The sequence below is a fragment of the Gambusia affinis genome, linkage group LG12 (genome assembly GCF_019740435.1).
Source record: "Gambusia affinis linkage group LG12, SWU_Gaff_1.0, whole genome shotgun sequence".
NCBI lineage: Eukaryota > Metazoa > Chordata > Actinopteri > Cyprinodontiformes > Poeciliidae > Gambusia > Gambusia affinis.
Window position 1 is genome coordinate 23,913,475 of NC_057879.1, and position 13,798 is coordinate 23,927,272.

Genomic DNA, 13,798 nt, shown 5'->3' on the forward strand with positions numbered 1-13,798 from the left:
TGTGGCTTTAAAATATTTCCTCTGTCAGACCAGAAGCTCAAGCTGCTGCGAGCTGCATACATCTCAGAGATGGAGGCAAAAAGTACGCTTTTAATGATTACCATCTGATAAATTCTCATAACTGCAATTTTCCTTTTGATCGCCTAGTCAATTAGTGAATCCAATTAATTTCTTATGGATGGTTGGAGAAGCTTGTAAGTGTTAGATAAAAGAAACATCAGTGCTATCACATTTCATGCAAGAAATGTGGCATGTTTTTTCTTGGAGTTTGAATTTTAAGACACCACGCCTTGCAAAGTGTATTCCTAACCGTTGAACTTCTCCATATTCTTTCATGTCACAACCAGAAATAAAATTCAAAACCTTTATTTTTTAATTTTTTCCCCCACCAGGGGGTCCTTTTTGTGGGCTCTAGTGTCCCTTTTTTCATAGTAGGCTGACAGGAAAGGGGGAAGAAGAGGGGGGAAGACATGCGGCAAATGTCGTCGGGTCCGGGAATCGAACCCGCGACGGCCGTGTCGAGGACTGAGGGCCTCCAAGCGCGGGGCGCGCTAACCTCTACGCCACCGGAGCACGCCCCTAAAACCTTTATTTTTTAGGATTAAAAAAAACAAATCCCTTGTTTTAACAAAGGGATTTTGTAACAGATCAGCAGAAAGTAGTGCATAATCATGAAGTGAAAAGAAATAAAACTTTAGAGAATTTTAGTTAACAAACAACATCATGAAAACCAAGGAATCCAGCAGTAACTTTCAAACATAGTGGTGGCAGCTTCATGCTCTGGGGACGGTTTTCTATAGCAGGGACAGAAAAAAGATTTGTTTGAAAGACAAATCAAGACAAAAACCAGCACTTTATGGGGTGGGATTTTTTGTATCAAGTGTCTTGATTCAAGCTTCATGATAAACAAGCCTCCGGTCACTAGGTGGCAGCAGTGCTCAAACTAATTAACAATCTGCCTGTTCTACCCATTAGAATAAGAAGCCTTCTCAGGAACACCAGTGAACACTGACGAGGAGGAGAGATGGAAATGTTTGTGGCAGTGCAAAGAAAATTAACAGCAGAATAAATAAGTCAACAGAAAATACAGCAAAGTCTTTAAAGTCTTTGGGTTTAAGCAAAATTGTTGCAAATTTTGAATAAAAACTGCTAAAGTTGCAAACCTTTTTGAAAAGGATTAAGCTGGAGCTGAAAAGTAATCCATGTTTAGTTAAAAAAGTTTTTGAATGTTTAGTTTAAAAATGAGCATTCAGTGAATCATTTGTTTTTTGTTTTCTTTTTTGAGAATCTCACAGACTGAACAGTCTTGATTAAACATTACAAATTGAGTTAGGAACCTGAACTTGGGACACTTTTTAAGACTTAAAACAATAAAATGAGCTGCAAAACTTACAATTTAAGCAGCTCATTTTACTAATCTGTTTGGATAATCAGTTGATTGTATGCAGAATGCTGATGCTAGAAACACACAAAGTCTTGTACATATGAAAAGTTAAATCTTATCAGTATTTCAATTGGGAAGGCGAGGCAAAAAATTATGGAGAAATTAGAGAGTCAGCAACACAATAGAATTATTTAGACTAAGATTTAAAATGTCCTAGTCAAAGTCCAGTTCCTTCTATTTTTTAATGAGAAATACACTCGACTTTTTCTCCGTCCATTCCAGAAAATGCTACTCTAAAGAAAACTGAGAACTGATTGTGCTCAGAGGTTTCTAATAAACTACTCAATGTGTTGCTTTATTTTTCCCTCTACCTTCCCTGCTCACCTGGGCCTTCCAGACCTGCACAGGATGTGACCCCTGTTATCAGGCTCGCTGCAGAGGAAGAAAGCGTACCTGCACTGCTGACACTGCTCTCCACGCGGGGTCGTTTGTTTTGCTGACCCTGCTCCTCCTCAACCTCAGACTCCCCTTTCCAACTCTCGCTCTCATCCAGCTTCCTCTTGGGGAACATCTTCCTCGCTGCGCACATCAGGAGAGGAATTAAATTAAGAGAGAGACAAAAAAAAAGCAGAAAATAATGAAGTGAAGGGGGTCCCAGATGAAATTATGCCAGGATTAAACAGAGAGAAATGTGGAGATGAAAAACAGGATGACTCTACTCTCTTACGGCAGATGTAGGCCAACAAAAAAAAGAGAAGAGAGAGTGTCACAGATACGTACTTTGGTAATGAAAACACTAATTTCATCCAGAAAGATATTATGCAGCCAAGCAGCTTGCAGTTCCAGTGTAATTTCCTCTATAATTGTATGCAACAGCAGTGCTTGGGGGCAATTCTGGTTTCCGTTCCACATCTGCCTCTGTTTTGCTTCTTGTTAAGATTCTAGCGAAGGTAGCTCTGCTGTTGTTGTTTTTCTTCCAGATATCATAATGAAAGCATTAACCCGGGACATTAAGAATGCAATTTCAGGTCGAATTAGTGTGTTGCTTTAATGCGATCGCTTCCACGGCAGAGATGGTAGCAGGCACGACTGTTACCGAACGGTGCAGCCATCCAACACAAAGGGAACAAGATGATGAAAAGAAAATGCGCTGATTTTATTTTGGCGAACGGAAAGCAAAAGGAGCGTTGCTTTCCTTAATGAAAACAAAGCTGAAGTGTTAGAAAAGTCTTTAACTCCAAGAAGCTTTCATTTTCACCCAAGGAGCTTACCTTGCAGGTGTGGAAGACAAAAAAATGCAAGCAAAGTAATCCCAATTAAAGCACTCAACTTTCTAATTTATATTTATTGCCACTAATGAAGCAGATACAAACAAACCTCTGCTGTTAAATGTTGAGATCAAATGCTATCTGAACCTGCAGGACAATAATCCACACATGAAAACTTCTAAAAGGGAACGGATTGAATCAATGGAACAAAATCAGCAACAATACCAGGACAGCAACACTCTGCTGGTTCGGTCCAGTCAGCAGAAACCAAACATTGCAAGAACAACGCATCAGTAATAACGTTATTATCATAATGCAAATACATGCAAAAATAAATGATAAAAGCTGGAGGACGGGGGGCCGTGCGTGTGATTCAGCAGATAGGATTAATGAGAGACGGTGGAACACGATCGAGTCTAAAGGTTGTCAATGGGAGAGACAGTCCAGGGAGACGACACAGAAATGAAACCCAAATGGTCCGCAGCCTGGTCAGCTGTTTGTGCTCAACAAACTTTTAATGATTGCAGCTTGAGATTAATGTCTTGTTTTCCCCCCCGTCGATATGAAGGAATGATTATTTGCACCCATTAGGCTCCTGCTAGCAAATGATCAAGTCAAGCAGCTTGAGGAGGAACAAATTAAAATCGCCTGCTGGTGTCAAAGTTCAAAATGTTTCAACTGTGCTGAAGTTCGGCTTCAGGTCTTTGTTGTTGTCGGGTTGCAGCAACATTTAGGAGGAGCGTTCAAGTCAATTAGGTTACAACTAGGGCTGAAATGATTAATTAGATTAATTGCAATTAATCAATTATTGAAATAATTGTCAACTAATTTAGTAATCCATTAATTATTCATTTGAGTAAACAGACTCTGAAACATCCTCAAACTAATAATTGAGCAAAAACTATACAAAAAATATATAAATTTGCTTTCAAGATGAAATGTATTTTTAATTATGTATAAAATAAGTTGCAGTGGTTCAATGAAAAGTCTGCAGAATGTTATTTCATTTACCACCTCTTCATGTGGTAAATGAAAAGGTGGTGGTAAACCTTTTCATCCACCACTGTGATGGCCAAATCCATGGCCACACTCTGTCAGTGACTCTTTTTATGCACAATTTATTTTTTCATACAAACACAACAACACTTTAGTTTCAGTAAAACATTTATTAGTTGATTTGGATGTACATTTGTTCTATTTGTTAACGTGCACATTTAGTTAGCATATGTATTTATATCAACTTACAGTTAATTTTGTTTGCTCAAGATTAACTCTGTTTGTTTTCCCACCTGTACTTACTTGCCTTGGAGTTGCCAGACAAAAGATGGGGCCCAGGGCTCAGCAGGGTTAAATCTGACTGGACTGCACCACTAGTTCCTGCTGGCAGGGGGAGTTTGTAGTTTCTTTGTTTAGATAAGTTTTGTATTTAAGTAAATATTAGTATTTAAGGTTTACTATTTTTGATTTTTATTTTTAGATTTTTAGTTTAGCCAAACTTAGCTGTACTGTTATTTGTTTTGTGTTATTTGTAATTGTATTCTGTTTAGTTACCCTATTGTGTCTTAATTGGTCTGATCAGCCAGTATATAAACCCCTGTGTGTCATTTCTTTGTTAGGTCAGGTCAGGTCAGGTCAGGTCAGGTCAGGTCAGGTCAGGTCAGGTCAGGTCAGGTCAGGTCAGGTCAGGTCAGGTCAGGTCAGTTTGTTTGTGCAGCCAGTTTGTTTACATTTTTGCCTGAGTTCGGTTTTGTTTCTTTGACCTCTTTTATGAGCTCAGTTTATCTTTGTCAGTTATAATCTTTGGGTTAAAATAAAATAAAAAAAACTATTTTTCTAATATATCCTGTGACTCCTCCTGTTTTTAACTCAGTCCATCACAACCACAATCTGTCAGTTTGAACCAAATCATACAATTTAAAAGACAGTTATCACTGATACAGAATAAATGTATTTAAACTACTGAATTTGAAGGAAGTTACAAAAAATATCTCTAAAAATTGTTCTAGTATTTAGCAAACAGAAATTATTTTGTTAATTCTAACAAAGATAAAACAAGAAATGTTTGGTCTGATTTAACTTCAGACAGTGAGAAAAAACATTGTTTGTGTTTTTTTATTTGGTCAATGTTAAAGTGATGGTAAACTGCCACTGTAAGTCATTTGGATACACACTGGTTCTGGTTAAACTACATTTCTACAGAAGAGTTTCTCAAACTAGTCCACTTACACTGATAAAAATCCCCCATTTGAGTCAGCAGGAGGTATAAGTGTGTTGCCCAGCTGTCAGTTATTGCAGAATTGTCTGAGAAAATCAATACAGGTTGTTTGTGCTCCGACTCCATAAACTGCATGTGAAATTACCATTAAAAGAGAGAGAGAGAGCTGCTAAGTGCGGCCGGTTGCTAACAATGACTGAGCAGGAAGTTAGCATACAGAGGAGTTTACTGGGAAAAGCTGTGATTCCTAATCTGAGCTCAGACCAACAAACACGTCTTACAACAGGAACAACAAGCAGCTGCAGCATTCTGGATGAAAGAAAACCGAACGAAAGGAAGCTGGTTTGTACAATAACAGATTTGCAGTTGATGAGAAATTGTAATTTATTTTACTGGGAACAAGAAAAGCAAAACTTTTTCTGTCTAATTATAAAATACATCTGGCCTGTTAGCTCAACAACTAACAGAATGTCTCTGGCCATTTGCTGCAAGTTATTTCTTTTCTCTCTTCATCCTCTTTCCTGTCAAATGACTGTTCATGAAAGGCCACTAGCGCTCAAAGAAATCTAAGAAAAATAAATTTATGGGGTAAAAGACTGTGGACATATGCTTTCATGCATCTGCCAAGTAAATCTCTTCGTTTTCAGTTTGATTTAAAACAATTACCTTAAAAAAGTGCAGAACTGTTTTTCTTCTAAATGTTAAAAAATAATTTTAAAAAAATAGAGTTAAGACAAAACCAGGTTAATCCTGATCAGAGTGTCTCTGTGCACAAGTATTTAGACAGATCTGCTTTTCTAACTTTACAAAAAACACTCAAAGATGTTTTTTTAATCTACAAAAGGGTTTTTCAAGTTTCAGTACATTTAAGACATTTTAAGATTATAATTCACATTTAAGACCCACACAAATTATTGAAAAAGAGAACATATCTACCCAGTTGTTTTTATTTAACAAATTTGAAAAAATATGGTTAAATATAAAATTATTAACTTAAATGAGTTTCTCAGAGTTGGACCTTCTCCTAATTAAAATTCTTAAGAACCATAAACTTAAAAAAAATATATATATAAAAATGAAAATATTTATGAAAATTTATTGATAAATGCACCTTTAACATTTAACTTAAATATTATTTCAGGCTGCTGAGAGTTGAAATATGAGCATTTTTTTAAAAATCTCAAGAATTAGACTTTGATATTGCTTTTTTTGTTTTAAACACTGCATAAATTTTAGATTAATTAAAAGAAAGAATTCAGTTACGATGATTTCAGGTTTTTTAGGCTGATTCAGAATAAAAGTACACCAGGAGTTTGAGACAACAAAAAGTTTTCAAAGGTTATTCTCTTAATACGTGCCAATCAGAGAACCCGGCTCATTGTCTCCTTTAAATAAAACCCTAAAACACATCCATGAACACATGAAATAAAAATCAAGATGCATTTTAGTTAGAATGAGAAAAAAAATTATAAAATGGAAATTTATTCTGAGGTTTGTATTTATGAAAATCCACTCCGATTGGATACTGACCAGTTTTGCGTTTCACAATTCTAGATGTGGAGGTGGAACTGGGAGTAGTGGGCGTCCCTGAAGACGTTGGGGAGGCCAACGTCGCCGGGGTTTCCAGGGTTACGGGTGTGGATGGGGCCGGCGTTGGAGGCAACGGGGTGGGAGCGGCCTTGAACACATCATTCGTCTGAAAAACAAACAGAAGCATCAGTAATTGTTACTAAAAGGGATGGAAAACACAAAGTTTTTCTTTTAAACACTGATCAGTTTGGGTTTAAGATATTTAAATAAATAGATATTTTCCAATCATCCTTTTTTTTTTATTAAATTACGATGCATGATGAAAGGACACGACTGAGGGCAGATTTGAAGCTTCAAACAGAGAAGCTAAGAGCTAAAAGAGAAAAATAAAAAACACAACACACATCCAGAGTATCAAGAGCGTCTCACACAGACCAGATTCAGCTGCAGAGTAAATGTTTGGTTTCATTTGAACCAAATCTTCTCCATATTTTACAGAAAGCACTCAGTCATTTTAAATCTGCCTCTAAATACATGCTGCTTGTAGTCTTAATGAATTAAGCATCACAAGCAATTGCTGGAACGTTCATCTATAAAACAACAACTTCTTTTTTAAATCCTCCACTTAGAGATTTTTGCAATTAAATAGTAAGAAAATAATTCAAGGATGAAAAGAAAACGACTCATTTCCTAGAAACCGGAAACTACCTCTTAGCTGTTCCTAGGCCTTAATAATCACTTGTTCCAGGGTTATTTCCACATACAGTTTCATTTCCACAAACACACCTTTGAAACTGGCAATAAGACATGATGGCTATTTAGCTGCAGCTTGCAGGAAGAAAAACATGACCCTGATGGAGGGAAGTCGTTTATCTGGCATGAAAATCTAATTAGAATCTAATCCAGGAGAAATGGAAAGCTCCAAAGGTAGAGCTGATTTAAAAAAGGGTTTTACAGGAAACATATTTTGGAAAACAGTTGACTACAGTTTGATTTGAAACCGTTCAACTGAAAAAACTGAAATAGCAAAAATATGAAAGTTTGAAGAGAGTTTGGTTGTTCTTACAAATTTTGCTGGATGATAAATTGTCCCAGAAGTTGTAATAAACAACAACATTATTGTTTTTGAGAACATTTTAAATAAAATATTTTGCTCTTAACGTTTTTTTATTCGAGAAGAGGCCAGGCATCTAAACTAACCTAATACGGGTAAATGAAATTACAGACTTTTATGCACAAACTTTTTTTCATAGATTTATACATTTTTGGAATCTGATACAGTATGGAGTCTTATAGAATTACTGTCAATGTCAAATTTATTTATACTTTTAAAAACAGGTTTAAAACTGCACCATAGTGCCGTAAAAACAATAACATTATAGAATAAATTGATTAAAAGAGAGCAAAAAAAAACAATACAAAAAATAATAATGATAATAGCAATATGTAGATAAAATAAAACGCAAAAAAATAATAGAGTCAGTATCAAGCGTCAATTAAATGCAGGCAATTGTTTTTATATAATTATTGTGGTTTTTTGAGACTAAAGTCTTTTCCTCTCGTCAGTCACATAATTTAAACAGAATCTTCACATCATTTAAATACAAAAATTGGTTTCTGAATTGAGTTGTGATCCTACAAATTGGGATTGGATTGAAAAACACAAGCTGCTTTTCCATTACAAATGTGCACACAACTTTATACATATTCTGCAAGCAAACAAAAAAAACAATAAGAAGAAAAGCAAACAAACAAAAAAAAACGCACAGAAATGCAGTTAAATAAGCTTATTCAGGCAATAAGTCATAAAAAAATACGCAGCACAATGATTCTTCAACGACTTGATCATGTGACTCATGGTGTGAATATTTTTGTTTCCATTGCAGTTTTCTGAAATAAAAAACAAAAAATACCTTGCGTAACATGTTTCCATTAAGCAAATAAAATTTCAGAATATCCAATTGCTCAATTCCATGGTCAAAGGAAAAGCAGCTCCAGGAAGATCAACATGTCTGCTGTCAGATGCAATTTTTTCTGATCATATGAAACATTGAAGTGCAACAAAATTGCAAAGAACAGAAGAAATCTGACAGAATCAAGAGCTTTTCCACAGCAGTCCAACACCAATGGCTCTGACAAGCCCTTCATCTCTTTTAGGCCTCATTTTATGGCACCGTTTATAGTTATAAACCTATAACTGGTCTATAAATTCTCCTTCTAGTTAATTTTGGACACTGTTTTCACATGTTTCAGAGGAGCAATTAGACATCAGTGAATTGAACCAACAGATAAATCGCAGACAAAAGCAGTTATCAGGTGCCGACTGACATTATCTCTACTGGAGAAGCTCTGCTGCCAACAGGACAGGAGAGGATGTATTATTACCACCTGGCCACACATAAACAAGCAGAGAGGTGGGTCACACCGACTAACCTCGCATATCCATCACACTCTCTTCGCTCTGAGAGAAAATAATGAATAATTGCAGACACGTCACCCTGCAAAGTGAGCAGGGCGGTTAAGAGGAGTGTTTATCAAATAACAGGTGGTTGAACAGCAGCCAACACTGATAATCAGCTCTTTTCAAAATGGAGCTTATTGACAGTGATGTGTAACAGTGATGTCCCCCATCACTAAGTAAACAAAACGCCAATGATAATAAGCCTGTGGGAGCTCTTCATTACAGCAGCTCCAGTGGATTTATTACGGCCGTTTTTACCTTCTCGGTTTTAGCGGGAGCTCTTTTGTCGCCTTGTTCTTTTACAAGCGGCACCTCGTCTTCGTCGCTGTCCACGATTTGCCGGCTGCGCTTGGCGGCCTTCTTGATCGGCGAATCCGCTTCCTGGACGCCGTTCTGCACCTTCAAGGGGCTCTTTACGGGCCTGGAGACACGCAAAGACAAACCGGTGAGGAACATAAACGCAAACCACAAGCGAAGAATATTAAAGGGAAAAAAAGACGGGGGTCAGCAGGAAAAGAAGTGAAAAAATAAAATTAAATCGGAGTAATAAAAGAAAGCGGTCACAGCCGTGATGAGGATCATTACATGAAAGCGAGTCAATTAAAGTTAGTTTTAAGACTTGCTTTAAAGATTACGCACTACAGTGATAATGAACACTTCATCTTCAAAGCAGCTCCAGATTGAGCAGAAACGTTTTCACAGCATCTTCTGATCATTAACAGTTTCAAAAACTAATTCACACATCTACATAGAACTGTTATTCCACCAAAACTGCATATGTTCCTCATCTTGATCAGCTTCTAACTGTAATGAGTGTCAGAAAATAAGTTCACACTCAGGCAGCTTCATCCCCATTAAGACAGAGCTTTAATAAAAATAAAAAAAAACATTAGCATTCAGCCAAAACATATCAGAAATAGTTTGATCACCAGGGGAGAGCGGTATGGGATGAAGGTTTTATCACGATATTTTGTGGTACTCTTTTAATAATGATAAATGTGACGATAAGAACTATTTATTTCTTCTTTTTTTAGTGTGTCACAGCAATTATAGCCCCACAAACACAAATCCAGCTCTTGAGAAACATTCCCATTTGTAACGCGCTTCATTCACATAAAGAAGTGTGATTTGTATCGGTAATCGGATACAAATCAGTAACTCCATTTAATCATATTTTCAAATGTATTGATATCTACTGGTACGCTTTTATTAAACAAACAGTGGAGAATAAAAGTAAAACTAACAACATGGACAGTTTTGGAGGGCTTTAAACATAATCAATTGTTATTTATCTTGACAATGTTAAATCAAATTCTTATAAGAAATGTATTACAATAAATGATAAATAATACAATAAATACCCACTGGTAGGAAAAGACTTATTTTTTTACATGCTTTAAAAATCTGTCTATATTAGATAAATCACAATAAATTAGATTTTTTTAAAATATGTTTAAATAACTGATTTTAGTGTTAATATGCAGATTTATTAGTTAATCAGTAATTTTTGGTAATTATTAGGATGGTACCAATAAAACCTGCACCTTATTTACTTGTAAGCCATAACTACCAAATTACAATGAATAAACATTCGAAATATCCCTCTCTCTGTTTAATGATTCAATACAATATTCAATTCAATTAAAAAATGCTTTATTTATCCCAAAGGGAAACTAATGTTGACCAAACTTATGTCACGCAGTGAATGGTGATGCTGTGGGGAGAAGGGCTCTCCAGTAGCACTCAGTCTTACAACAAACCTGATGGGGCCTCTGACTGAAGACTGTTGCTGTATGATATGCTAACAGCTCAATATCAGGACAACAGAGACAATATTCCTCAGTAACATGCACTAAAGGACACAATCAACTGTTAGCAAGAACTGCTAATCCATCTCATTTGCTTTTGCTACTCCGATGTGAGCAGAGCTATTCTAGAACTGGTTTCATTTATAGAAAAGAGTGGCAAAACTATTGAACTCCTTCTCAATATTCTAACATTTTAAGATTAACTTGTAAGTATTTCAGATATGTGCAGTTTGTTATAAATTATCAATATAAAAGTAGACATATTAGCTGTTTTAAATTTTTAATTTCCAATTAATATTCTTTTTAGGAAAAATTATTTATGCTGAGAATTCAATGCAAAATGATATTAATACATACTAGACTCAAATTTATTTTAAAAGTTCCTTAGACAGTTTACTACATGTATATATAGGCAAATAAAATTACAGCAATTTTACTTATGAGCTTCATAAGATGCAATCTGGTAAACAAACAGTAGATTTTGAGTACGGAGGGTGAGTTTTGTGATGCAAAGCTTAATTTCTGCAGATAGATAAAGGAAACAACTGCAGCATTGTATCGTTATATGTGGTTTAACATGGAAAAACAACTTACTTGTTCACTGGTTCATCTGCCATTTTCTTCTGGCTGTCTCTAGCCTTGTTCCTGGGCTGAAAAAACGATCTAGAACAGGAATATGAATAGATACTTTAAATATAAGAGGCAACACGTTTTCCCGAAACAACATAAATCCAGCAACATTATACTTCAAGTTGACAATTACGGAGCAACTTTGTGCTGATATATAAGATTAAAACGCCATAAACACGTAGATGTTTGTGGCTTTTCCGTGTTCTAACCTTGCTAGCTTGCTTTGGGTGTATCCAAGTGCTTAGCATCATAAAGCTTCTTCACAACCACTCTGTTTTAACAAATTGAGCTACTTCAAGCTGAAAAGCGTCCCAGAACCTCGACCTAAAGATAAGTGTCTCACTTTCATAAACATTTTGAGAGCTAAACTACAGTTAGCTATAACTATGTTATGCTAGTGCTAGCTTACAACTATTGACACAAATACACTGCTATTGGTCGCGGTAGGAACCGTTTTAACACACGATTTAATTTAATAGCAAAAACAACATATAACACATATTACGTGGGTGTTTATTGCATTACAGACACATAGACTCCTTCAAAACAGTAAATTAAAACTTTAAACTGTTTACACAGTCGTTACTTACGCGATGCTCCGCTGCATGTTGTCTTTAAACACTTTCTTCGCTTGATACTGAATTAAAACTTAGTAATTAAATATAGTTCGGCTCCAACATGTATACGCGAAAACATACAACTCCCGCGCTACAGAGCTGTATAATAACTGAATATTAGGCGCCAAAATGATACGTCAGTCAAAGATCCTAAAACATAACAGATTAGTCACGTTGCCCTAAAAATAACGTGACATAACGTAAAACTAACGTTTCGGTCTGGAAATAAGAAATAAGAAATAGCTAAATAAAATTTGTAATTGTTTCTTTAGTTATGACAGAACGTAGATGGATGTCATGTTTTGCATTTTATACATTATGTTACGTTATACACAAAATCAAAAATGAAAATGCGAAACAGTTAAATAAGTTTTGGGAAAAATCACTTATTTTTCATTGGTTTTGTCGTTTACATTAAAATATTTATGAGGTGTAACAAAATGAACGTGGGAGTACAAAAAATAATGAACCCATTCATGATATCCAAAAATATTATAAGAGTGAAACATCTTCCTTCTACATAGCTTCCTCCCCTGAAATGGGGCTTTGCGCCATTCACCAGCCGGTAAGACGAGCGGCGCACCAAGCGGCGTTTTTTTTTCTTCATAAAAATAAATGTAATTTGTGAATTTATAAGAATATATTACAAGCTTTGGTGTATTATTTATTTACATCTATCAAGTTATCGATTTATTTTTAGTTTTAATGAAAGTTATCGTCCCGACACGGCCTTCAAATACCGGGATCACATCCATCCATCCATCCATCCATCCATTTTCTGTTCACCTTTGTCCCTAATGGGGTCGGGAGGGTGGCTGGTACCTACCGTGATCACATATTTACCTGAAAATTTTGATTTACAATATTTTAAAATTGTGTATTCAGAAAAAAAATCTACATTTATAAAAAGTCAAATTATGATGTATAAGATAAACTTTACTAGTGCTGTTTTTACTTAAATTTCCAGTTCTGCTAAAAAAACACAGTTAACTAAAACGAGTGAAATTGTCTTCCAACCCTTAAGGCTAACTTAATTAACTTAAACTGCAGTGACTTTATCTTCCTGGTTTAAGAAAACAACTCTTCCAGCACTAAAACGCTTTTTCAGACTCCTCTCTCACTTTTCGGCATCCCTTCTGCCCGGTTTATTCACCGGCTAACTGTAAAGGAGCAAGCCCTCTAAAAGGTCTTCTGCATCTCAAACGCTTTACTGCCCCCTGCTCTGTTGGAGTGGTAATTGCAAGAAGAGGGAACTGGTCCTGATGCTGCAGAGATGACAGACATGTGGGACCCGCTTTGATGAAAATTCCTCAGTCCCTGTTTGAATGCATCATTTATGGCATACCACTCATATCATTTTCATAAAGCTCAAAGCAGGGGGGATAGGAAGCAAGACAAACAGCTAAATAATGTATGCTGCAAGTGCATTGATTTATTTACCAAAACACAAGTCCTATGTTGGTAATTGTTTACAAGTTTAATTCCCCTGCCGGCCCATAAAAGATGCAGGGTTTATCAGCAGTTCTATTAAAAAGGAAGTCAAAACCCATAAATAGTTTACAAATGTGGTGAATTTTAATCCACAGGTAATAAACTATGCCACAATGACTCAAAACAGAGACAAAAATAATTAAGCTGGAGAGATTTAATGAAAGAAAGTCTTTCATTTATATTCCCTGTTCTCAGTCTGCATGTTTCTCCACTCTGTCGTCGTCCTGCTGCTTCTCTCCTGACAGGTTCCAGCTTATGTGGGGATTCACGTCCCAGTCTGCTGAGCTTCTGTGCAGCCAGCCATTTGCATTTAGACCCGACTCCCTGGGCTCTCTCTGGCCGACCTCCGGGCGAGCAGCAGCGGGGATGAAGGGGAAGGGGCCGTGGAGGGGCT

The 13,798-nt window shown here is 36.2% G+C and overlaps 1 protein-coding gene across 1 annotated transcript in view; it reads right to left on the bottom strand.

Moving 5' to 3' along the window:
- lig1 (ligase I, DNA, ATP-dependent) overlaps positions 1-12,044 on the bottom strand; it is a 74,137-nt gene extending 62,093 nt beyond the window's left edge. Inside the window, exons 1-5 of the mRNA XM_044134662.1 lie at positions 11,887-12,044; positions 11,261-11,329; positions 9,117-9,279; positions 6,398-6,563; positions 1,838-1,963 (exon numbers count right to left, since the gene is read on the bottom strand). Coding sequence (XP_043990597.1) covers positions 1,838-1,963; positions 6,398-6,563; positions 9,117-9,279; positions 11,261-11,329; positions 11,887-11,903 — 541 coding nt within the window. The 5' untranslated portion in view covers positions 11,904-12,044. The remainder of the gene's footprint in view (positions 1-1,837; positions 1,964-6,397; positions 6,564-9,116; positions 9,280-11,260; positions 11,330-11,886) is intronic.
- Between the last annotated feature and the right edge of the window lie 1,754 nt (positions 12,045-13,798).